Raw genomic sequence first — 27,937 nt, forward strand, 5'->3', positions numbered from 1 at the left:
AAAAAGAACTCCACTGAAAAGGGCAGGGTTGGCTGTTCTACGTGATTTGCATCGCCAATCTCTGTCACACTTCCACACTGTATTCATAAATCATTACAAATGCATTTAATACACATACAGTACAATAATTTGTAAAGCCAGACACTATAATCGCTTGTAGGCAGTTATAAATACATGTATACACACTGTAAAGTAGTAGTATAAAAGGTTTTGGAACATTTGATCCATGTTGATTACAGCCTCATGGGTTTCACATATCGGCGCATTCCAAAGCAAAGCATGCATCTCCATTTTTGTCGATTTGAACACAGCAGCTGTCCTCCACATTGTGTAAAAACTTCATGATGAATGAACCAAAAGTGCTCAAATTGCTTGGTATATTATATTTTATATATATCATTATCATTAACATCATAATATATTATTTATATATCATTAGGGCGGCATGGTGGTGCAGCAGGTAGTGTCACAGTCACACAGCTCCAGGGGCCTGGAGGTTGTGGGTTCCATTCTCGCTCCGGGTGACTGTCTGTGAGGAGTGTGGTGTGTTCTCCGTGTGTCTGCGTGGGTTTCCTCCGGGTGACTCTCGGTGAGGAGTGTGGTGTGTTCTCCCTGTGTCTGCGTGGGTTTGCGTAGGTGTGAGTGTGTGTGTTGCTTTGTGAAGGACTGGCGCCCCCTCCAGGGTGTATTCCCGCCTTGCGCCCAATGATTCCAGGTAGGCTCTGGACTCTCCGTGACCCTAAACTGGATAAGGGTTACAGATAATGAATGAATGAATGATTATACATTGACTTCTACAGAAAGTCAAGAAATTATTTTCTTTCTTCTGTAAAGTTATTATTTTGGAAATGCACGTTATTTTGCATGTGTTATTTCACACAGTTGACCACTGGCCCATTGTGTCCATCAGTGTGAATGTCTGAGCGAGTTGGCTTTCCCCTGTGAGGGTTCCTCAGGGTGTGTTCCTGCCTAGTGCCCAATGACTCTGTATGTACACGAGGTCCTCGGGTTACGTCAGTCCCGAGTTACGATGTTTCGTGGTTACGACACATCTCCCATTTACTGTATAAAGCCTTGTTTCGACTTAAGTAGTTTTGCGTTGTAAACGTCGTAACGTGTGTGGTGTGTGCGGTGGAAGAATACGCGGTTACGCGGCTCGGGACCGAGGAGGATAGGTGTGAAGATAGGATAATTGCTTACAGTATGATATTTACGTACAGTATGTACGTATGTTCCGACTTACACTGTAAATTGGTTTACGACGCAACATAGGAACGGATCAACATTGTACGTTGAGGACCCCCTGTATATAATATATGCATGCTTCTTTTTTTCTGAACAAGACAATACTGTATCTTTTGTTACTATGAACACTTACAAATGTCCCCAAGGACACAAACCCAGTTGACATTGGTTTAAATGTGTGTTTGATCTACTTTTAATTCTTTAATCGTCTTGCAGATTACTCAGTGATGGCCACATTGACCTGGTAGTGAATCTACCCAATAACAACACCAAGTTCCTCAAGGACAACTTCCGCATTCGCAGAATGGCAGTGGACTACGGCGTGCCACTTATCACCAACTTCCAGGTGGGCCTCTCAAACATCCTCATTCTCCCATTTCAGAATTAGACCAGACTCCGCTTTATTCCGTGCTGCTGCTTTGTCTGACTACAATGTTTACGGCTTATAGCACATGGGGGCAGGAAATACAGTATCCTGATTTCAGTTTGTACTCTCAGACGTGGCATATTCAGCTATTAAAACCACTCCAGTGTTAATCAGGGGGTTCTGATTGTCCATACAGAACTGAGTGGGCACAACTGCTAGCTAGGGCTGTGGTGCCAGACTGAAACTATAACACCAAAAATGGGAGCTGTGAATTTCAGAATTGTAAAATCGTACTTTCTCTAAATCAGATGTTTGTAGTCTGGAGCTACAGTAGGTTAAAAGTGCAAAATATATTCAGAATGCATTGGTTTATTGGGTGAATTTCATTCTCGTTATTTTCTGATGTGGTCAATATAATACGTACAATCCGCTTGTCCAAACTCTATAAATCTAGTTCAGGGGTTGGCAACCTGCGGCTCCTGATTCCTCTGATGCGGCTCACCTTTTAAAAATAATTAACGAGTATTTAATTAAAATGTATTTTATTTTGGTTCGTTTATTTTCAAAATGTAATTCTATGAAGATTATGGCAATCTTGTAACATCTAATATATTTTTGTCCTCCAATGTGCGACACCCACCAGTGTGCTGTTTCTGGAACTTTCTGACAGCTGACTGCACGGCGCCAGTAAAATAACGATGGCACACAGAGAGAGCATAGCATTTTTGTTTGCTGCCAGTGGATAATTTAAGTTTGGCGTGTTTTTTTTTTCCATTACTACAAGGACTCAAATAGACATCGAGTATTTTACTTAACCGTCAACACAACGTCTTTTTTTCGGAGTTAAAAATGTTTTATTGCATACAGAAAAGTTATTTCATTTCTCTGCAGTCGTTCATTGGTTTCATAAATGTAACACAGTATAGTCTGTTAATACATAGCACAAAGGCAAAAAAAAGCCCAGTGTTATTTCATTTAGAATTTCAAAAGGGTTTTGTGGCTCCCAGTGTTTTTTTTTACTGTGTGAAATGGGTCCAAACGGCTCTTTGAGTGGTAAAGGTTGCCAACCTCTGATCTAGATGGATGTCTTTCACATGTTAAGCTCAGTGCGGGAGATTTTCTGCATGAGGTGTGCTCTCACAATGGAAAATGATAAATGGGCTTTGGGCGGCACCTGTGCAGCATTTGCGGTAGAAACTCCATGCCGATTTTACCTGGGTAAAGTCAGACTAATGTCTGTGTTGAATGTAGCAGGTGGTAATGTTCCTCGGGGTAAACTCAGTAATCAAGAAATATTCCAGTGCATGTGTGAAAAGGGGTAATAATGCAGACTTGCTATAAGTCCTGAATGTGTGTGTTTTTTTTCCACCCCTGACAGGTCATCAAGTTGTTTGTTGAGGCAATTAAGTATTCCGGTGAGCTCGACACTACTAGTCTCTTCCACTACCGCCAGCGAGAGAACGGTCAGCAGGGTTAGAGACACATGACCACTGACCACATCATCCCCTCTGCCGCCCACACACACAACACTGATATTCAGAGTTCAGAGTGCAGCTGTGGGCAGTGCACGCCACACTGCTGTGTCTAATGTTTCTTGGAACGTGGTCAGAGCTTTCCAGCCACACTCAAGGGTTACAGGGTTGTCATTCTGGGAAAGAGAGGTACGGTAGAGGTATATTATTGGTCACTTAAAGTACAATCATTATAAATGTACCTTTTAAAAGGAATAAAGTTGTAATGTACCTTTAGGGAACACAAATATTCACAATGTAATATTTATAGAAATGTGTAAAACAATAATAAAATAAGCCCTGAATATGAAATTGGGGGTATGACATCAACAAAAGTTTAAAATCTACCGTTTTTAATAGAATAAGGTACAACTATGGTCCCTAACTAAATGTACTGGATATTGTCCCTTGAGGTTACTACCACAGTGAACATTTTTTCTGACAATGTGTGACAACTAGGGGAATGGGATTTTTGGAATCTTTCTAAGTGACTGATCTTAGGATTTGTGCCTGGGGTTAGTATTACTTTTTGTTTATATTTGTGATCTGATTCTCTTGACAGTTTTTCCCTCATTGTGTTGAACACAGCACTTGCCTTAGCCCTAAAGGGTCTACTGGACCACCACAGCCTTTGATAGGTTTAGGTTTCTTCTGAGTTTTGTTTTTCCAGTTTACATTGTGCATACGCGGTAGTCTGCTTAATTAGGATATAATGATGCTGGTGTATAATAGAGGAGAAGGAGATGCCTTTGAGAAGTAAGTCTTCCACTTTACAATTAAAGGGGTATTTAAAAAAAGAATGCTATATAAGTCAGTCTCTGAGTTGAGTGTTTTGATATAAAATAAAATGCTTAATTGTAGACAATGTTAGTTTACAGTGAGGGCTGATGGGAATAAGAGCAAATAACAAAATGAATAGTTCAAAACCATCTCTGAAATTTCAGAAGTGTTTTGAGTTCGCTATGTTATGTTGATAAGTGTAAAAATAAATAAATAAATACAGGAGGTCCTCAGAGTACGTCAGTGCCGAGTTACGATGTTTTGTGGTGACGACACATCTCCCATTTACTGTATAAAGCCTTGTTTCGACTTAAGTGGTTTTGCGTCGTAACGTGTGCGGCGGAAGAATACACGGTTACGCGGCTCGGGGCCGAGGAGGATAGGTGTTAGGATAGGATAAGTGCTTACAGTATGTTATATAACGCATGTTCCGACTTGCACCGAAAATTGGTTTACAATGCGACGTAGGAACGGATCAACGTCGTAAGTCGAGGACCTCCTGTAAATAAAAATTTGGGGGGAATATTTTTGCCCAGCAACAACCTCCATGTATGACCAAATAAGATAAGACATCTTTGGCATCAGACAGTGTCTGTATCTACTTTATGGATTAGATTTAATGCTTAAAGTGTAATATTTTATAAAAAAGCAAATATTACAAATTACTCTGCTTTAAAACGCAGAGAGAAACTATATGGTCTTTTTGCAGCTTTGTGTGACCTTTTGTTATACCCCTCAATCCCATCCCCCGTTCCCACCAACCACCCCCCCCCCCCCCCCCCACATGATACCACTCCTCTCAATGCTCTTACCCCACCTCAAACTCATCATCTTCCTCCTATTCCCTTCCACCATCTCTCCAATGTATATAAGCCCCTTCTAAAATACAGTGGAACCTCTACTAACGAACTTGATCCGTTCCGTGACCCGGTTCGTAAGTAGAAAAGTTTGTTTCTTGAGTCAATTTTCCCCATTTAAAATAATGGAAAAGCAATTAATGCGTTCCAGCCCCCACCCCCCGAAAGTCACCCTTTTTGCACTGATATATGTTTACAACACTCTCAAATTAGTAAAAAAATAAATGTAGCGTTACTAAAAATAAAAGAGAAATACAGTGGTAACAGTAATAAAAAAGAAATAATAAAGTTTTAAGTGGTTACACATCTCTACCTTGAAGACGTGACGACTGGCTGGAGCAGTAACACAGGCACTGGCTGTATGACGGGAGGTAGGGGGTGGGTGGAGACGAAGCGTAGATACGGCTTAACTTAGCACGAATTTCGATGTCTGCTATTTACACTAATTACACTAAGCTACAATTTGCTAATCTTAAAAGCTTACTCAAGTCTGAGCGCTGGGAGACTCACCTATTGGAGTCAGTGGCCATTTCCAGACGCCGGCTCGGCGGAGGCTTGGGTTCGTTTCTAGAGTCGTGGTTCGTTGGTGGAGGCAAAAAATATTCAAATGCCCGGTTCGTATCTTGGAAAGTTCGTTAGTAGAGGCGTTCATTAGTAGAGGTTCCACTGTATTTGGTGTTAGACTGGACTGAGAACAGACTGGATTGGGTACAGAATGAACTGACGTCAAACTGAGCCCATGCTTTTCTGCATGCACAAGAAGGAAACCTCTGAACCTCCAGTTTCCAAACTTCAGATCATCTTAAAATTGCATTCTATCACCCAGTTGTACTTATACATGATCCTGTGTATGTGTAAATAAACTCCAGTCAATGCCGAACTCCAGTCTCCTGACTCTTCAATGCCGAATTTCTAACAACTGGATGTCTGGTTTCTATCAAAACAATTCAGACTCTACAACAGCATTTCACATTAAGCCACTCTGAATGACTTGGTTTACTTGTTACACTGGTTTCTGCAGGTATTTTGAAGAATCTGTTGAAATCTCCTTCACTATCCATGTGTTACCATTGAGATACTTGGGAAAAACCAAATAAAAAAAATTTAAAAAAATGACAATGCCTGTGTGAAAGAACGAATCTTCAAACAGCGAGGCATAGGAAGACTTTAGGTGAGTTTAATAAACACCCACATCATTTGTTGTTCCACATGTCATTACTCATCTCTTATTTTTGTCTCTTACACACCCTTAGAGAAGAAGTGCTCGTTATACAGTGTAAGTAATAAGGGCTTGTGTTCTGAACTGTGCTTTTAATTAGCATAAACCACATTTTTATGCTTCTTTAAAATTACATTTCATTTGTCCCTTCATTATGAATTGTTATTATTGTCTCTTTGTTCAACCACTTTGCGGAGTGAGAGTTTAGAGAGCGCTCATGGGAGATAGAGGGATGTTGAATTAAAAATCCCCTGGCTTAATAAAGTGGAGCACAGTGAGTTAATAGTGTTTTCCTCCCCAATGAATTTAAGACTGATTGCCATTGTTTATCAATTGGTGGGAACGACACATCGATCAGAGCAGGGTCCCTCGCCTGGTGAAGTTTCGGAGCCTATTGAGAATGCGTAATCAAGCAGCTTTGTCCATCTATAACCTGCACACCACAAGGGAAGATTTATACCATTTGCTTTGTGTTAACTGTCGCTGTTAGACCAAAGGCAAAGGCTAATACATCAACCGTGCACTTCCCCACAACTAAACCGGTCCTGTGTTGCTAATCTAAAGCTGAACAGGCTGATAACGTTACACAGCACTGTGTTATTGTGATCTTCTAGTGTAGTTCTTTTCTATTTACAATGGCAAGAACGTGGATTTTCCTCATGGACTGGTGAAATGAGGGTGGTGCACATGTAGATGGCACCTTTCACAGTCAGTTCGGGGACAACAGTCCTAACTTCACTAATTTCAGAATAGTTAACCAAACTTGGCATAAACAATGTCCACTGTTGCAGGACTAGAGCGCGACCAACACAAACTGTCTATGCCTTTACATCTACAAGGTGGACCAATAAGGTAGGTGTGTCTAACAGAGTGGACAGTGAGTGGAAACATTGCTGTGTCTAATCCACTCGTACTAGCACAACACACACTAACACCACCACGACAATGTCACTGCAGCGATGAGAATGATCCACCACACAAATCAGACCTGCCCTATGGGAGACCATTGAACAACCTTGTGTTATCTGTATTGCTGAGCAATTTTACTGAAGTACAGGTTGAAATGGGGATAATAAAGTATGCAGAAAACAGGTGGACTACAGTCTGTAATTGCAGAAGTATAAAGTGCTCCTGTATGGTCAGTGGAGCTGAGAGAATGGGACAGCGAGTGTAGAAACGAGGTGGTCACAATGTTATGACTGGATCGTGTATTAATTGTGTTAGGCACTGGGACTATAACATTTTAAGAGATCATAAAAGGAATGAATAAAAAAATAAGAGTTATAACGTCCAGACAATGGCTTCAGGTGAAACAGCTTTTAAGTGGATCTTCTGGCACGGAATAAAGGCTGGGTCCCCATAATAACGTTCTGTACCTGAAGTGACCAATAATTACATTATAAAACAGTAAAGAAATATTACAGTAGAAGAGTCTTGATTATTATGTGTAAGAATTGCTTAAATTATCTTGTGTTGATAAAATCATGCACTGACTGTTCATTATCAGTTGCGTAAGTGACCTCAGCCCCACGAACTCACACAGCAAGAGAAAGGTCAGTCATTAATGACTGGATGGAAGAACGAGGTCAAACAAACAGCTCTGTTTATAGCTGACTGCTAAGACTGACATTTGTCCATGTAAAAGTTTTATGCGCCGAGTAAAAGGTCACAAGTCGAGTCTGGTTTTGACTATGAGCAGATTTTGTGCAGTTGGTCAAGAGTTTTGTAGATTGGGATTAGTATTTGGAAAAACATATCCGTTTAAGAGAACTGTTCGAGGCAGGATGACAGCGTTCTGCGTCGGCTTCACTTTGCTGCTCTTTCCCTCATACAACTTCATTAATTGTTTGATTGATTGTGCAAATTAAGTTCAAAGCTACCCCCTCCCCCCCAGCAAGGCGAGGACATTTCCTGTTTAATCGATAGCGCAGGTTGGCGCTGGCCACAGATTAACTCATTCATTAAGGAGGCTGATTAAACCTTCGGATAAGCGAAAGAAGCAGTTGCAAAGCAACTTAGGTAAATTCTCTGAAGATCTAAACAGATCGCTTTAATTAGCTTGGAGTGTTTTTCATCCTTCTGCTGCCCTGATAGAGTTTGAAGACTCCTTCAGTGTTCCACGAGTGGATGGAGGTTAATTTGTTGGAGAATGTGAATCTGATGATTAAGCTGATGTGCGACTGATGTGATCCTTCTTGCTGACCCGCTGTTACCGAGCCGGAGGGACCCACAGGTCACTTACAGAACACTCTGGAACGAGTTGAACTACTTCACCCTTCAGAAAGAGAAACGTGCGGAGATCTTCAATTTATACAATTTATTGTCGCAGTCCAATAAAAAATGTTTAGTTTATTATGTGGTTTGAACACAGGAGTGGTTCTTCACATTGTGTGAAAGTTTCATGGACCAATAGAAATCCTTGGAATAAAACCTTTTTACATTAAAACACAGTTGTTCACACACCTTCATAGGACAGAATTATTAATGAAACAGCTGCGAGTGATCCTAAGGCCACCATGCCCATTGCCAGTTGTGTTCTCTGAATTGATGTTAAACTGTTAAATAATGTTTGTGTGATCAACCCTAAATCCTCTGATTTTTATACATCGGTTTATTGCAATGTATACGTTTTGTAAAATCAATCTTATGTTGGCTCCACCTCAAAATAATGCACATTAATTGATGCTATATGTACCTGCTATACATCAAATCACAGAACATTTGAATACCCCCCCACCCCGATTAAAAAACTGGATTTTATAACTAATAACATAACTAATATATAAGAGGTATATTTGTTTTTTTTGCAAATTGTGGGGCAAAATTTGCATTTGCTGAATATAACATATTGGAGAAGACAGGATATTATGTAGAAACACTCCATATGGCCACCACAAGAACTCAGGATGAACTTAACAGCACATAATAACAACAACATATTTTTATATAAAATACAAGCCATAACCTTTACAAAGGCCACCTCTTTGTAGAGCAGTACCCACTGCAGTTTAAACAATCAGTGTAACTATGTGCTTATTAATTTCATCATGGTCTCCATCTTTCTGGATTGAAGGAAAAGCAGAACCTGCCACAATACAGTGTGCAGAATTATTAGGCAAATGAGTATTTTGATCACATCACCCTTTTTATACATGTCCTACTCCAAGCATGTATAGGCTTGAAAGCCAACTACAAAATATGTAAATCAGGTGATGTGCATCTCTGTAATGAGAAGGGGTGTGGTCTAATGACCCTATATGAGTGTGCTTAATTATTAGGCAACTTTTATTTCCTTTGGCAAAATGGGTCAGAAGAGAGATTTGACAAACTCTGAAAAGTCAAAAATTGTGAGGTGTCTTGCAGAGGGATGCAGTAGTTTTGAAATTGCCAAACTTTTGAAGCGTGATCACTGAACAATCAAGCGTTTCATGGCAAATAGCCAACAGGGTCGCAAGAAACGTGCTGGGAAAAAAAAGGTGCAAAAAAAAAAAAAAAAAACTGCCCATGAATTGAGGAAAATCAAGCGTGAAGCTGCCAAGATGCCATTTGCCACCAGTTTTGCCATATTTCAGAGCTGCAACGTTACTGGAGTATCAAGAAGGTGTGTGATACTTGGCCAAGGTAAGGAAAGCTGAAAAACGACCACCTTTGAACAAGAAACTGGGCCAAGAAATATCTTAAGACTGATTTTTCTAAGGTATTATGGACTGATGAAATGACAGTGACTCTTGATGGGCGAGAGGCTGGATCAGTAAAGGGCAGAGAGCTCCACTCCGACACCAGCAAGGTGGAGGTGGGGTACTGGTGTGGGCTGGTATCATCAAAGATGGACTTAATAATGATCATAAACAGATCAAGCAACTGACAGAATCTATGGATGGAAGGCTTTTGAGTGTCATCGTAAAGAAAGGTGGCTATAGTGGTCACTGATTTGTTTTCGGTTTTGTTTTTGAATGTCAGAAATGTTTATTTCTAAATGTTGTGTTGTTATATTGGTTTACCTGGTGAAAATAAACAAGTGAGACGGGTATAAATTTGGTTTTTATTAAGTTGCCTAGTAATTCTGCACGGTAATAGTTACCTGCACAAACAGATATACTCCTAAGATCTGTAGCCAAATCTAAAAAAACCCCACTCCAACTTCCAAAAATATTAAGCTTTGATATTTATGAGTCTTTTGGGTTGATTGAGAACAAAGTTGTTGTTAAATAATAAAAAGAATCCTCTCAAATACAACTTGCCTAATAATTCTGCACACAGTGTAGCTCTGAAGGACACTGTTACCTTTCCCTCAATGGTTTTGTGAGAACCACAACAGCAAGGCTTCATAATCGACTACCGAAAACAAACCTTTTCAACTCAATTCTCAATAGCTGTCATAGATGAAGTCACCATGGATTGATTATCTGTTCATAACGTGTACATCTCTCAAAGCATGCCAGACTGGACTCCCAGTACCACTCTCACAATCTGAGCCCAAATAAATCTTGGCATTACTACCTTGGAATATGCCCAGGCCATCATGGAAGAAAAAATTAATTGATGGTATAACCTGGTTATCCAGTTCATTCGTGTTATGATGAGACTTTTATTGCCACATAGCATTGCTTAGCTTACACCTGATCAACTGAAGCAATCAAAGATCACAACACTGCCTCCAGAGTGAGCACAAAGCTAGATGAATTATTAGCTTCATGCACTTCCCCTGTTACCTGTACATGCTCGTCACTCTGGGATAGGGTCACTATGAACTCATCAGAAGTTTTTGTTTCTGACAACGCAATAACCAGTGGTTTTCTTATGGTCACATATCAGTCCCAATCCTGTGAGTCTTACTAGAGTCTCACTTGAAGAAGTTTTAACACTTGCGTCACCACTTTTCTGGCCAAAAAGCACAGACACACAGTCCTCCCTGTAAGTGGTAGGAATTTGAAGATTCTCTTTTTTTATGATTATTATTCTAACAAAGTTTGAAAGTTCTTGTTTTATTGTGTGTGTGTTTATGTAAATGCTATACCTTTCACTATTAAAATTATTTTTTTTTACAATTTTACGTCAAGTGTTTAAAAAAAAGTGACCTCTGACCACTTTCATTCAAGGTTTTAGAAAATTATCGTCCACCCACAGTCCTTGGGTGAAGTTGACAGACCACCACTTGGTTTTAATAATGCGCAGGACTGTTTCTAACCACGTTTAACCAGCGATTTCAGCAATCTCTCTTTGATACAGGACAAAAACCGGACCCTTCTGAAACACAGGAACATCTATTATGATCTATTGCAATGCTGGGAGATATCTTCTGGCCTGTCTATTTGAGAAATGAGAAGCTACTCTCTGCATACATTTGGGTTAAAAGAATTGTTTCTCCTTCAACTGCTGCAGTAATTATTCAATCAAGGCTTTTAATGATTTATTTATTTAAATCCAAACTACAGCTCCTTTTGTTGGCCATGAACCATCCATTCATTTATTATCTGTAACCCCTTATCCAATTCAGGGTCGCGGTGGGTCCAGAGCCTACCTGGAATCATTGGGCGCAAGGCAGGGATACACCCTGGAGGGGGCGCCAGTCCTTCACAGGGCAACACAGACACACACATTCAAACATTCACTCACACCTACGGCCACTTGAGTCGCCAATCCCCCTACCAATGTGTATTTGTGGACAGTGGGAGGAAACCCACGCCGACACAGGGAGAACACACCACACTCCTCACAGACAGTCACCCAGAGGAAACCCACGCAGACACAGGGAGAACACACGACACTCCTCACAGACAGTCACCCGGAGGAAACCCACGCGAACACAGGGAGAACACACCAACTCCTTACATTCACCCGGAGGAAACCCACGCAGACACAGAGAGAACACACCACACTCCTCACAGACAGTCACCCGGAGCGGGAATCGAACCCACAACCTCTGGGCCCCTGGAGCTGTGTGACTGCGACACTAACCTGCTGCACCACCGTGCCGCCCTTGACCATGAACCAGATGCAAATAAAGAAATCCAATGAAAACCTCTTTTATTATTGCATTCTGTGCAATGGAGCGTCCAATTTTATCCACAAAGTGCCATTGTGGCTGCAGCTGATTCTACTCAGATGCTCAGGTTTCAAAACAAATGGACTTTTAGTTAAAATATAAAACATTAGATTGATAATTGTCTCCAGGTCCAGGCTTTCGTTTTCCACTCATATAACTTCGATATAACTCAGAAAGACTCAGATTACTATAATATTGCTGTAGCTAGCGATTATTATGCTTCGGGTGGTGAGCTAGATTAGTGCTGGGGATAACTGCTTTCTGTGGGCAACTTGCTTTCTGTTATTTTTCAGCTGCTATAAGGAAATATTTGGGGCACAGAGTGAAAGGAATCTAGTTACATAAGTATTTATCCTTATTTATTAAACTTTTTAAAAATACTTGGCTCTATAACGACACCCCTGCACCAACCCCAATGTTTTAGTCGTTCTTTGTTGGTACCTTGTTTATGAGTGGTCAGGATCACCAGCAGGGAATACCTGGGTGGTGGATAGAATGAATTATTCTCAGCATTGCCGTGACACTGACATTGGAGTGACATAATAAAGTGGCCATTTGGTGGGTGTGAGTATATAACACCTTAAACATGTATAATTCCTGTGTCTCCTGCTGAATTATTAATTACATTAAATATTTATTTGTGGTAGGGCATTGGTTTGTGCCACTGAACAGGACAGGACTGAACCGATCTCATGTACTACTGCACAAAAGTTGCTGTTTTGCCTCTGGCTGTTGAGCTTGTGGTCGATGTTTAGCTCTATTCCTGTGCATAGTCATGCCTTCTTGACACATTGTGTTTGGCATCTGTGTCAGACAGTCTTACTAAAGTCTCACTTGAAGAAGTTTTAACACTTGCGTCACCACATTTCTGGCCAAAACCCACAGACACTTACAGGGAGGACTCTCCCTGTAAGTGGTAGAAACTTAAAGATCCTCTTTTTTTATGATTATTATTCTAACGAAGTTTGAAAGTCACGTGAAAGAAAGCTCAGAGGTTTGAACGTGTGCTGATACACACTCAATATGGAGGCAGAACTTTTAATTATACATTAATCAGTTTCAGGGCTTTCTCTTCGGTGGCGTCCCGGCCCTCCTCTGGGAGGAGCGTGCTGGGAGAGAAGTTAGCGGAGGTCATGATTAGCTAGTCACACAAGACTGAGCGTTTGATTGAATTTAGCTGGAGAAGTTGAGCACTGAAGACTGATATGGCAAAGATAAGAGCATGTGATACTTATTCGAGGCCAGTGAGAAATTAACAGACCTTTAAAGAGAAAAATGTCAAAGCCATTTTCCTTTCTGTGTGAGAGCAGGGGGCTTTGTTTAAAAGCTGACTAACACTGATAAGAAGTGTATTAGACTGTCCGTACCTCTTAAGGGGAGACTGAACTTTTTCTTTTCCATTTTCAGTTTCCTCCCTTAAGTTTTCTTCACTCTAATCTTTTTCACATTCATTTATAATAGTTTGTATTGGCTTCACTCCAGTTTTAAGCCCATATAAATATTGCAGTATATAAGTAATGGTTAATTCAAGATAGCAGTTTGTGACATTCTTTGCTGAAGTCAGTTGAAAAAATGATTAAGGGGATTGTTCTGAGGACCTTAGACACACTGCTGCAAAAGGCAGGGGAAATGAGTTTTAACAACAGTGGAAGACTTGGTAGAGCACCACCACTGTTGCCATCAGCTTAATAAGAACTTTTTTTTTGCTTGTGCACATATATTTATGTATCTGCAGTGAATAACAAATTAGTCTTTTTTTTGTGGGCTCCCCATGTCAGAAAATATAGAATAAATCACAATAATGTGTGTTTTTGGACTGTGGGAGGAAACCGAAGCACCCGGAGGAAACCCACGCAGACACAGGGAGAACACACCATACTCCTCACAGACAGTCACCCGGAGGAAACCCACGCAGACACAGGGAGAACACACCATACTCCTCACAGACAGTCACCCGGAGGAAACCCCGGAGGAAACCTACAGGTCCCTGGAGCTGTGTGACTGCTACAACTACCTGCTGCGCCACCGTGCCGCCCAAACAAGATCCAACACTCTTAAAAATTAAGGTGCTACAAAGGGTTCTTTCAACAATGCCATAGAAGAACCACTTTTGGTTCCATTTATGGAATGCATGCGTGAAGGACCTTTTAAAGCAGAAGTAATTTTAAAAAATTCATTCAAGGCCAGTTAAGAGAACATTTTCTCAAATCATGTATAATGGAAAATAATATATAATCTGTATTATGATCAGTGCCATATCCTGCATATTGAAGTAGTCTTGTAGATATAGCAGTTGTAGTAAATACAATCCATGTTCAGCGTTATTAGAATTTCAACCCATAATCTTTTCCTTATATTTTTAAGTTTCAGGTTTTAACTCACACAACGTTGTCGTCCTGAAAGTGTCCCAAGAGCTTTTATCACATCCCTTGGGCTATTTTTACTGGCCCCAGGACAGCGGAGTCTATAGCCCCGCACTGTGTGTGTGTCACTCATTGGAGTCACAGAGCTCATCATAAAGCAAGGATCTGATTGGCTGAGTAGCCTCACGTGTAAAATGCAGAAACATGTGTGATTAGTCTGTGAGTCTCCTGGAGCGCTAAACCTGAACCGTAATGACTAGAGGAGTCACGCCATTTAAAACAAACACTCTGTTAAGGCTAAACAGCTCTTAATAGTTTATCAGTTACAGGATAGGACAGCGTCTGGGTCCAGACTCGGACCCTGGGCTGCCAATTCGAGTTTAAAAGGAACAGGTGCTGAAACCAGTCATTCTGAACAGTTGGAGAACACTGCTCTGGTTCTCCTCATATTATTCTGACCAAAACATTTCATTAAGAACCCAGAACTTTGCTCCAATCCAGCTCCAAACCTCATTTTGCAGAAACACTCAGCACTGCAGAAACTGCACTATGTAACTGTGTATGGTAAGAAAAATAATTATTTGAAAATGAAATCTTAAAAGAAAATACCAAAAATTATCCAAAAGGTCATAACCATGTACATAACTAAATATATATGTGGTTTGATATTATTTTTCAGTTCGGTGTTTATCTACGAATGAATTGGGGTTTCTGCTTTCTTCCTGATGAGAAAAATGTACTATGGCATGTTGACTGGAATTTACATAAATGAAAGGGTAGTCTCTGACATTTTCACAGAGCTCTAGAACTACCACATGCCCAGCCAAAGGGAAAAAATATTTTCTGAGAACAATTGATTTTCATTAGGCAAAGCCTCTCATAAACACATGGGTAATGGCGTTTCTCTTTAAAAGTGGACATATTACACCTCCATTTAAACAAGTTAGAATAGGTCTAAGTCCTTTGCACAAAATCCCTCTCACATAAAGAGTGCTCTATCAGCTTGTAAATTCATGACACAGCGACCTTGCGAAACCAAGGTAGTGATTTTGCCACTAGATTTAGTGACATTTCAGGCCTTCTAGCAAATTATTATGAAGAGGAAAAAAAATCCTTTCAGCTACTTTCTTTACAAACCTTAGCTACTTTACATGAGATAATCGATAGTGCGACTCGTTAGAACACCAGGACTGACCCTGTGCGGGAGACATTTCCCTCTGCGGCTCCTGTACTTCCAGAGACGTAGCAACGGGAGACACAGCTCTCTCTCCTCGGTTCATCGGCTCCCAGAGACAGAGCTGCTGCAGCTCTCTCTCCCAGAGGCGGAGCACACAGTCAGTCCACACAGATCAGAATGAGCTGCGAATGTGTAAACAGTGCTTCCAAAGACACGTTTGCTTCATTTTACATTTAATTCATTCCTTTTAATGAACCCCTGAAGTAAAACAACATAATTGATTGAGATATTCAGCTCACACGTGGCGTCACACTTAACAAGCAGATTCTTGCTGGTTCCAGAATGAGACATTTAAGGGTTCTTTCATTCATTTATTCATTCATTATCTGTAACCCTTATCCAGTTCAGGGTCGCGGTGGGTCCAGAGCCTACCTGGAATCATTGGGCGCAAGGTGGGAACACACCCTGGAGGGGGCGCTAGTCCTTCACAGGGCAGCACACACACGGACACTTATGAGTCGCCAATCCACCTACCAACGTGTTTTTTTGTTTGGACTGTTGGGGGAAACCGGAGCACGCAGAGGAAACCCACACGGACACAGGGGAGAACACACCACACTCCTCACAGACAGTCACCCGGAGAAAACCCACGCAGACACAGTTAGAACACACCACACTCCTCACAGACAGTCACCCAGAGGAAACTCACACAGGCACTGGGAGAACACACCAAACTCCTCACAGACAGTCACCCGGAGAAAACCCACACAGACACAGAGAGAACACACCACACTCCTCACAGACAGTCACCCGGAGAAAACCCACACAGACACAGAAAGAACACACCAAACTCCTCACAGACAGTCACCCGGAGAAAACCCACACAGACACAGGGAGAACGCACCACACTCCTCACAGACAGTCACCCGGAGAAAACCCACGCAGACACAGTTAGAACACACCACACTCCTCACAGACAGTCACCCAGAGGAAACTCACACAGGCACTGGGAGAACACACCAAACTCCTCACAGACAGTCACCCGGAGAAAACCCACACAGACACAGAGAGAACACACCACACTCCTCACAGACAGTCACCCGGAGAAAACCCACACAGACACAGAGAGAACACACCAAACTCCTCACAGACAGTCACCCGGAGAAAACCCACACAGACACAGGGAGAACGCACCACACTCCTCACAGACAGTCACCCGGAGAAAACCCACGCAGACACTGGGAGAACACACCAAACTCCTCACAGACAGTCACCCGGAGAAAACCCACACAGACACAGGGAGAACGCACCACACTCCTCACAGACAGTCACCCGGAGAAAACCCACACAGACACAGGGAGAACACTAAGTAATGAAATATGAATGAGGCAGAGCTCGTGATGTTCAGTTCATGCTTCAGATCCACAAACGTAGTGATGTTTCTTCCCGATACCAACACTGAGGGTATCAGCCAATACTAAGTTATAGCACAATAACAGAGCTCTTACATCTCAGTGAGTCTCAATCCATTTATTTACTTCAAATCAGGCTTAGCTACTTTATATGAGATAATCGATAGTGCGACTCGTTAGAACACCAGGACTGACCCTGTGCGGGAGACATTTCCCTCTGCGGCTCCTGTACTTCCAGAGACGTAGCAACGGGAGACACAGCTCACAGAAACCCACACAGACACTGGGAGAACACACCAAATTCCCCACAGTCAGTCACCCAGAGCGGGAATCGAACCCACAACTTCAAGGTCCCTGGAGCTGTGTGACTGCAACACTACCTGGTGCTACTTTCACTTTTATGCAAACAAGCTGTTGCTGGTCATACCCCACCCATTCCATATTGACGCAGATGAGGGTTGGTGCCAGGGTTGTTCTAGGCTAATTTCCTTATTGTGACGTCCTGACAACAAAATCTTTCAACCGACTCTCAGAAAATGGATGGATGTTTTTAGAGGCCCCACTGGAAATACAAAAGCATGCAAAATGTGAGTTTTGCATAATATGCCCCCTTTAACTACTTTGTCTGCTGGCAGGTTTATAATGCATTGTACTGTATTCCGTACTGTTGGCATATGACACATAAAACAGTGTTCCTCTGCAGCATGGCTCTGCATGGTAATGGCTCTCTGAGAGCAGCCTTGCTATTCAAAGATGAGGTTAATTAGAGGTTGGCTAAAAAGTGATAAATACCTAAATGAGGCCATGGCTCACAAAAACAATTAACACTAAGTAATGAAATATGAATGAGGCAGAGCTCGTGATGTTCAGTTCATGCTTCAGATCCACAAACGTAGTGATGTTTCTTCCCGATACCAACACTGAGGGTATCAGCCAATACTAAGTTATAGCACAATAACAGAGCTCTTACATCTCAGTGAGTCTCAATCCATTTATTTACTTCAAATCAGGCGTTGCAACAAAACGCAAGGAAACTTTTCCAGACAAGGTTTATTGGTCAGTGTGTAGAGCAGCGACCATTATCCCCCAGATAACTCCTAAACAAATCGATTCCCTCAAGCTTTTGGAGACAAATGTATTGTTTTCCATTAGTTTCTGGGCAAACTGTTCTGCAACAAACTGAACTCATCAACAAGCTTTGGTGAATGTTCTGGTGCCTCATTTAAGAACCCAACATTTGGCTTTTAAAGTAAGCCGAAACTAAACCTCCCAGTAGGGATTCATCCCAACTGCTTTGGGCTTTATACTTGTCAATCATGACCAAAACCGTAAAAGTAAACACAAACAGTATGCGAACTGAGTTTATCCATGCAGACAGATCAGAATTGATTCCGACTGTCAGAATGAGGTCTGGTGTAACGCTGAAGGCGAAGAGAGCAGTGGCCTAGCTGGCCTGAATTGGCTCCTGAACAAGTGTATAAAGACACTGAGGGTCAAGGGCACTGATAATGAGAGAAGCTCATGCCAAAACCACAGCTTCTGAAATAAAGGAAAAGAGAATACTCATTGAAAATATGTCTGCAATGTATCCTAATGACGGAGAGAAAAGTCCTTGGCTTTCTGTGTGGTCAGATTGCTATTCAGAGTGTGCGGATCTCAGCCTCAGGCCAGCAGAAGACAGCTACAGCACATCCCCAAATGCCAGGGGGTATGAGATAAATATTTTAGCTTTTTGTGCTTGTACATGCATGTGGTTTAACATAATACAGCTGACATTCGGTCACAGTGGTTTAATGTATTCATCATACGACAGAAGGGCTATCAAACTTTTCCTCAGTGGTATGGATATGAGCAGACTAATCTAACACGGCTAATCCGGTTCATCAAGGTCTCTGTTTGTGCTGGGCGTGCAAGATTAAGGTTAAACGTATTTGAGGCAGGATCCTTCCCAGTTTCGAAGACGTTTATTTGTAGACATCCATCATAGTGAATTAACACACCGAACGATCACTGGATTAGGAACAGACCTTTTTTCTACACTCACTGTCCATTCTCTCAGCTACACTGATCACACAGGAACTGTGTGTCTGTAGTCCACCCATTGCTCTTCAATGGTCACAGAGATTTGAATGATGGATCATTCCCAGCACTGCAGTGGCACAGACCTGTTGCTGTTGTGATTGTCTGCATTGTGCTGGAACGAGTGGATCAGACACAGCAGTGCTGCTGGAGTTTTTAAAGCCCTCAGTGGCACTGCTGGACTGAGAATAGTCCACCGACCAAAAACATCCAGACGATGTCCTGTCCTCACCTGTGAAGGACTAGAGGACGACCAACATGAACTTTGCAGCAACACAGTCCAACAACCGACTTTATATCTACATGGTGGAACAACGAGGTAGGGTGGCCTCACAGAGTTGACAGTGAGTGGACACAGTGTTTAAAAACTCCAGCAGCACTAATCTGTCTGATCCACCACTGCTCTGTCAGCAACACACACTAACACACCATTACCACCACCTTAGTAGTGCCAAACCAGTGATTGTTCTAAGTATTCCGGACAAAGACTGTTAAATAACCACAAATCAAACCAGTCTTATATGAGAAAACAAATATGGCTTTTGAATAACACAGTTAAGACCAATCTGATTCATGCCTCGCTGCATGCTGTCTGAATCGTGACTACAGTAAATCAGTGCATCTCTCTATGCCATGTCACTTTGTTTATATCCAAACACAGCAGAACCTGTCACCATACAGTAGCCCAGTCTGACCCTCACTCCCACCGGGGGAGCTAAATAATGAGATGAAGGGTGGGTATTAACAGGCAGTTTGTCCTTCTTTGCTGCAGTATCAGCCGGCTTTTGACAAGTTGTTGTATAACTGCTGTGTGGATTTGATTGTATTCAACCACAACACATTGGACGATACACAAACACCACTCCAAGTCATTCTAAAGGCACTGGATGGAGCCCCATCACTCCAGAGTGCACTCATTCTAATGGCAATGCTTTTCTACGAAGATTATAAAAGTGTCAAGAACGTGTGCACTTTAGCGTCACCAAATTCACTAATTAAAAAGATGTCTTGATAACTGAAGGAGAGAAATGTAAAGAGTTGTGTATTTAACCCTTATTTACACTTCTGCCGATAGCACCGCCACACTTCACCTCTCCACAGGAGCCAAGGGAAACTCATTAAGGAAGACGTTAGTGGCCATCGCCTCCATCCCCACACGGAGGACCCCCCGGTGGCCCTGTGTCATCTCTGAATCGAGAGCGAGGACAGGAACACCCAGGCGTTCTGAATAATGCACAGAGTAGTGGGGCAGGCCGGCCGGAGGCCTGCTGCTCACTGAAGAAAGGGAAAATTGCAGCGCTAATTGACATTGGTTTCTCACGCTGAGCCGAATGAATAATCTATGGGCAGGGACGAGGCATGGAGAGAAGGTTCCTGCCGCGAACGTCCATGAGACATCTCAGCCTGCCTTCACCGTGACTGGCAGCCAGACGAAAAGAGGCACCGTCACCGGCCATAATAAAGGAAACGAGATCCGACTCCGCTGTGGAGAGTTGCCATTGGTTGAAGGAGTCTTAGGAAAATTATGTCAATGTGTCTCACGCCAGCAGGCAATGAAATACTAATAAGCTACATGTGGCTCTGGTGAAAGCAAAGTGTCTTTTACTTTTAGAAGGTTTACCCCCCCCCCCCCACCCCCTCTATTTCTTTCCCCCTTTTCTTTCCCTTTTTGAATAATGCATGAATAATACAATGAATAATACAATTATCTTAAAGTTCAAAAAGAGATCTGGAGTCCTGACATGCTTGTAATAGCCACATGAGAGATTCGTTTTGCTTCAGTTCGTTCACAAGTGTTTCTAAAAATTAAGTACTGAGGAGTTTACACGTCACTTCGACCAAATTCAAAGTTACTTCTGGGTACATCCAACAAACCCAGACTCACTAAACTGACCCAGAATCAAACTTTATGCTTGAGGTTAACCATAGATACATTATAAAGACTACACACATTACACCGTTTGTTCTTTTCTAGAAGCAACAAATTACAAAAAGCTTATGTCACACGTTAGTAATTTCACCTAAAGCAGGAGCTATTCAAAGCTGAGCAGGACTTTACCCACAATCCTACTTCTGCAGGTCTGTTCACTGCTCCTCAGTCACAAGTGTAAGTGTGTGTCACTGCCACTGCTGTTTTGCCTTCAAAACGCATGAATAAATCAGCCCAAAATTCACTATACTCTGGAGGAGTTGGGTGTGTGTTGTTTCTGGGCCTGTTCAGGGGATATGGGCTTGTTGTACCTGTCAAAATATCCTGAATGCGCAGAAAAAGCTAGAACGGCTGAAAGAGTCCAAATATGAAAAACGCAAAACCAACAGAACTAATTCTGAATACATTTCAAATATTGATACATTTTTAATAGATATGAGTCACGGAGTTGGGTTGGTCCACTCAAGGGTACACATGCAGTACTATGATTAAAAGAACATGACAACACACATTCTGTTGCTGTTACAACATTTATATTTTTCATTTTTATATTCTTGCTTTGACTGTCAAACTGACTCCAGGGCTGTGACACAAATAGTTCCCTGCTCCCTCATGTGTACTCACTGAACAAGCACTGTATTAGTAACAACTACCATTTATCTACAATCAATGTCCGGTTTTTTAGGTCCACTGACCATACCGGAGCACTCTGTAGTTCTACAATTACAGACTGTAGTCCACCTGTTCCCCTGCATCCTCCATTTCACCCTGTTTCTCAATGGTCAGGACCCAAACAGAACAGATATGATTTGGGTGATGGACATGGTGGTGATGTGATAGTGTGTGTTTGTGCTGGTCCCAGTGGATCAGTCACAGCAGTGCTGCTAAAGTTTTTAAAGCCCCCAGAGTCACTGCTTGACTGAAGATAGTCCACCAACCAAAAATGTCCAGCCAACAGTGCCCCGTGTCCACCGATGGACGGCCAACACGAACTGTGCATCAACAGATGAGCAAAGAGCAACACACACTAACACAACCACCACATCAGCATCCGGGGATAAGAATGTATGCAGAGAAACAGATGGACTACAGTCTGTCATTTTAGAACTATGACCTGCATGGTCAGTGGAGCTGATAAAATGGACAATGAGTGTAGACACAGGATAGGTGTTCCTAATCCAGTGAACCTTCAGTGTATTTATTTTAATGTAAAGTGAATGTAGTCTAAACTTTAACATATACAAATGGACTTTAATTACATTGTTTATGCTGTACCTCATTCTGACAGTGCATAAGAAAACACCCAGCTTGTTTTACTTCATCTCCCTCATGTGACAGCTCTCCGACAGTTTTAACAGGAATCTACCCGATAACTGCTTCACACTACAGACCGTACAGTAATACAATCTTTTCACGCCATGTGGCCACACTGTCATTAAGCTCCATATTTAAGATCTGTCCACATGAGCTGAGGACCCTCGCTAAAAAGGAACAGTCAAGTCTCCTCCCAGTGGTAAATAACATGTCGTATTACACTTAATGTTCTGTAATGAGAGGGTGTTTGTTCTCTGTTCTAACGTGGACCTGCACGTGTGTCCTGCGTTGATCAGGCCTTGTGTGGACACCTGTTGAGTAGCACTGATGATGCTGAAACCATACTCATCTGGACGAGATAATCACAGGTTTCATTCGCAAAACAAACGCTTACGAGGGCCTACTTTAAGCAAACCTTGCTCGCCTTTATGCTTGAAATAATGGAGCTCATCAGCTTTGGAGACAGAGAAAATGGCTTTAATAGATCTTTCAAAACCATTTTCTCGTGTGCTGTCCTGCGAGGGTCTGAGAACGAAGAAACCGATAGGGTTCAAAATGTTGGTTTCAGAGTGTCTTAATTTGCCGCAGCTTTGTCAATAAAACAGCCGTCAGATCTACTGCAGGTAGCAGGCTGCCTTTAAAACTTTAGTTCCGTGTAATCAGACATTTCGCAGGTCACTATTCCTAACCACATTTGGCTTTGTTCATGCTACGCCAAGCTCTTCCATTCGACCGATTGGCTTCACAAATTCATCTATCACTACAAAATAATTAATTTCACAAGTACACTGAATGATCACTGGATTTAGGAAAACCTACATTGTATGTACGCTCACTGGCCTCTCTTCCACTGCAGGGACGAATGGCTTTGAGAACGGAGGGTAAGCGTCCCGGTGGCTTTTCTAGTTCAGCACTGTTAGCTAGCTGATCTCAGGGGCACAGAACTGTTCTGTGGGAGGGCTTAAATAATGTAGTGATCTGCTGGTTGGTATTTGCTGCTGAAACTTAAAGCTATTCAGCAACTCAACGTTTTTACAGTTGAGTAAAAAGTACAATCTCTGCCTATTTTTTTTTTTTTTTATTGTGTTACCACATGAATCCTCCGGTTGGTCACATGTACTGCAAAGTTCGTTTTAATCGCCTTAATTGAGTATTCGCAGAGTGTAATGTCTGCATGGCTCTGCATACACACACACACACACAAATGAAGTATGAAATACAATCCTAAAAACTCATACTTCCTCATATATCTCATATAATTACTACAAGACGCTGTGCACTTCCTGCTTTGTGGGTGGTCCTGTGGGGGTCCTGACCATTGTAGATCCTTGAAATGAGGATAAGAATGTATGCAGAGTAACAGGTGGACTACAGTCTCTCTATACAGTAACTGTAGAACTATAAAGTGCCCCTGTATGGTCACTGCGGCTGATGCAATGTGCACTGAGACACAACGTAGTTGTTCCTAATCCAGTGACCCTTTTATATAACCACTGAAAATGCCTGTGGTGTACAGAATATAATGTAGAATATGTTGTGTGTGTTTAGGGCAAAACAACTTACTATTCAAAGCCCGAAATTACAGCATGAACAAAATCCCGTTAGGAATGAAAAGCAACTCAGTATTGCCTCTCTCAACTTCCTCGGTTCCTTTCTTCTACTCCTGCTTTTTATCTCTCATGATAGCCTTATTAAAATTACTTACAGCTTAGAATCACTGCATTTTGCTGCATTTGTGAGAGAGAGCGCGCTGAGAAACGTGTCTGGCCATTCCCTTTTGTTGTCGTATTTTCAAGGGAGGGTTAATGTACCCGAGAAATGAAGCATTTTGCGGTCGGCACAGCAAAATTATGCTTCTCTTATCAGCTCCCTTGTTTTTGGGGAAAAGCACGCAATTAGGCGTATGGAGGACTCTAGTTAGTATTCCTGTGGCAAAGGAAGATTCTCTGTGGTCCAGTTATGCTAAAGCTCAACTAATGCCCTTAAGGAACTCCTAGCATTGAGCGTAGCTGTGCTGAGAAGGCGTCTTTTCCTAATTAACTTAAAAAGCTTATTAGAGGCTAAACTGACATACAGCCAGAGTTTTCAATACTGCCCTGCGTCTTTATACAGCACAAATTACATCTGCGCTGCAGGAATGCTTAAAAAAAAAAAGAACCTTGATATATTGTTTAGAGGGCTTGTTAGTATAATTTATGTCTTAGCTCGGATGAACAGTAATTAACATTACTCCTAAGGACTTAAGTTTGAAGGGAGCTCCACCAAACTTCTTTGTGTGTTATTTAATAATCAGTGGTTTGATGTAAAACGTCTCACTAAAGACAAACTTACAGACCCATGGTGAGAGGAGACCACCACTGAGTTTGGTGAAAGACAGCAGGTTGTTTGTCTTCTCAGATGAGGAAGGAGAACAGTGCTGATGTTGCAAATCCAGACGGAAATAAAATCATGCAGCAACATCTGTAATAATAAGAACAAGCGTAAATTTAAATGTCATCTCAGTAGGGATTCGGTTGAACTATGCACTAACATTTCAGGACATTTCAGTGCTTTTTCAGTAGTATGACGTTAAAAAATATATAAATAAACAAATAATTTCAATTCTGAATATGCTAATTATACCCTATGTTCAAATCTCAGCTTGGGCAGGAACATCACACTTAACTAATCAGAATCCTTGGGCAAGACTCCCAATGCCACATTTACCCACCCCTATAACAGTATTCCAAGTCTGGGTAAGAACATCTGCCAAATGTCATTAATGTAAATATAAATGTATTCTGCCTATAGCTGAGTTAAATTGCATATGCTAATTGGAAGTGTGTTCAGAGAGGAATACAGATGGGCCACTTGAGACACTCAAGCTCCAAGCATGACCACAGGCAAAGAGAAATTAAATTATTTCTGGAAATATTTGTTATGAAGTGAGGTTTGGGGCATATTTTTCCAGCCATGCTATCGAATGGGCATAAAATCATTGTAGCCTTCAATATTGTACCTTATATCAGCACAATGGAAACGTTACAGAAGGAAAAACATTTTGAAATGTCAAGTGAAGGTAATAAACAAGATTATTTTTTTTTCTAATGATTATAGATTATTTAAATTGGTCTTTCCATCATGAAACTGAAATTGATTATGCAAAAAAAATGGAAATACAGGGCACAAAAAGCACTCCATTGCACAACATAGAAGACACAAAGGTCTTGGTTTTGTCATGAAATAGTTTTAGGATCAAGAATTGTGGTACTATACTTGATATGTTTACATTCTGATATAAAAGCAGCTCTCTCCTCAAAACCCACAGGCTTTATATCTGTCTGAGGCCTAATTGTGTGAATATAAACATGGTAAAGGCCATGTATTAATCTCAATTACTCATTTCGTGTGTACTAAATGCTTGTTCTTTTTAAATTCGTCACAGTTGTATCCTCTTTCTAAGCTTTTATTATCATTGCTTGGCCATTAATCAATAAAAGGGTCACACTTACTGCCACAGTTTTATTGGAAATGCATTTTTCCCTGGCATCTCATCTATTTCCCGTTCTTATCTGCAGGTATAATCCACCCACATCTTCACCATCAAAAACCTTTGGAAGCCCAGGATATATTCTATTTCATTTATTTCATGTTTCTGTTGAACTTTTACCTAGTAAAATAAAAAAACCGGAATAACCTCTTATTCCAAACCCGAGAGAACTGATCTTTATAGAAGCAGGCTGGGTTTAAATGTGCTAGGGAAGTTGGAACAAGTCGTCCAAAATAAAAACGGAGAGAGATCATGGTGCTAACTTCAGGCTACGACCACCTCTCCACTTTTCCTCCTCCACTCCTCCAACACACTGCACTACATTGATTTCTCTCTATTGAGATTACTCTCAAGGCCAGTTTTTCCTCTTCTCTTTTCCTACTCTTATATTATTTTTCCCAACTTTTTTTTCCCCCTCCAGAGGCAGATGTTTCTTGTAAAGTCTGAAAAAAAAAACACACACCTTTAGTCTGATTTTATGTGAAGTTTTCACTTGTTTTTAACAGTAAAACGATAGTGTGATACTTTCAATTATGGTATTTGTCCGGTATTATTTATAGTGCCATATAAAAGCACATGATATACCTGTATAAAGCACCTATGCATACAATCCACCTACCAACATGTGGTTTTTGGACCATGGGAGGAATCCAGAGCCCCTGGAGGAAACCCACACAGACACATGAGTGGGACTCGAACCCCTAACCTAAGATGGCTGAAGCCACTGCCTGTTGCGCCACCTTGAAGCCCACCCATCTGGAAACTGTGACTCAGAACCTCTTCACAGTAAAGACTGGTGGAAAAGAGAAAAGAGGAACACTGAGTGGAAGCAAATATTCCGGCAGTATTTTGTGATTTTATGCGAGGTGATGAATAGTTATTTGCCGTTCCAATTCCCCGCCACATAACGCAATATAAGACCCCTAGTTCAGTAATGTGCACTTTTACTGCCTTGTACAAGCTCAGCTCATGCACAGAAGATACATAATATTTCTGATTCCGAGTGTGATCGGATACAGGTATTTACATTTATTTTCCATTTTTCTGAAGTTCTGATTTTGAGGAGCAGATTTGAATTTGAAAACTGAATAAACAAATGAAATCCCATTTTTCCTTACTGTACCTAATTTATCAGTCTTTCCCCTATTTCCGGCCACTGCCGTATATGGTGCAATTCCACTCTCTCTCTCTCTCTCTCTCTCTCTCTCTCTCTCTCTCTCTCTTAGCCAATCACATTGGGTAAAACAAAAAACATAAGATCAAGCCCTAGTAGATCATTTAAACATCAGTTTTGCAAGGAATCACATATCTAAACAATATTTAAGTGTCTCTAACAGTGTTGTAATTCTTTGTGTGCAAAACTCCATGTGGAACACAACACATTTCCATTTCGCGACAGATATTTCCCTCAGTGTAAAAGTTAGCTTACCGGTTAGCTTCCTTTTCTCTGAGGGGAAAATCTACCGCCATTTTACATTGTAGTCCTTACATGTAGAGTACGGATACCAACACAGGACAAACGTAATCTCATGGTGAACCTCTCAAAAAAATTGAATGTGGTAGTAACGGTCTCGTTTGTCTGTCACAAGCAGGGGAGGTGGCCGAAGTTAGGGGGCGCTAATAATCTTAGCAGTACTGGCACCTACTTAAACAAAAGCGTTTTTATTTTCCGTTTCAACTGAAACATAAAACACTTTGAATTTTTAGTTAGAGACTGTTTTAATTTGAAAGTAACGTTACCATTCCACCTTATATTCCCCAGCAACTTCGGTACAGTTTAGGACGGAACGGAAAATTGTAATAAGAAGCAAACTTCATCTTCGTGTCAGTTGCTTAATTTTTTATTATTATTATTATTATTATTTTTAAACAAAGATGAAAGCCGTCGGGTCACGGGCTAAACTCTTACTTTAAAGTGGAACGGGAGATTCGACTGGAGCCAACGCCAGGTTCGGTTTAGCGGCTCTGAAGCCCATTTCAATCTAAAGCGGGAACTTTAGGACAAATACACTCACCTGAAACAAGCGCTGGCTGCTTATCACAGTTTTCCTTTCCACCTTAAGTCCACACAGTCGGCCATTTTAAACAGGTGATCTGTGTATTCGCCT

At 41.4% G+C, this 27,937-nt stretch overlaps 1 protein-coding gene and 1 long non-coding RNA gene across 3 annotated transcripts in view; one reads left to right on the forward strand and one right to left on the reverse strand.

Annotated features, from left to right (window-relative positions):
* cps1 (carbamoyl-phosphate synthase 1, mitochondrial) overlaps window positions 1-3,991 on the forward strand; it is a 72,031-nt gene extending 68,040 nt beyond the window's left edge. The window contains exons 37-38 of the mRNA XM_066686435.1: window positions 1,462-1,591; window positions 2,991-3,991. Coding sequence (XP_066542532.1) covers window positions 1,462-1,591; window positions 2,991-3,089 — 229 coding nt within the window. The 3' untranslated portion in view covers window positions 3,090-3,991. The remainder of the gene's footprint in view (window positions 1-1,461; window positions 1,592-2,990) is intronic.
* Window positions 552-27,937, reverse strand: LOC136710686 (uncharacterized). Of its 2 annotated transcripts, XR_010804656.1 has the most exons (5): window positions 27,845-27,937; window positions 26,449-26,622; window positions 25,792-26,272; window positions 24,632-24,760; window positions 552-744 (listed from the first exon to the last, which is right to left on the reverse strand). It is a non-coding gene; the product is annotated as an uncharacterized lncRNA (long non-coding RNA). The 2 variants fall into 2 exon arrangements; XR_010804657.1 differs by lacking the exon at window positions 25,792-26,272.

The sequence above is a fragment of the Hoplias malabaricus genome, chromosome 12, assembly GCF_029633855.1.
Source record: "Hoplias malabaricus isolate fHopMal1 chromosome 12, fHopMal1.hap1, whole genome shotgun sequence".
Taxonomy (NCBI): Eukaryota; Metazoa; Chordata; class Actinopteri; order Characiformes; family Erythrinidae; genus Hoplias; species Hoplias malabaricus.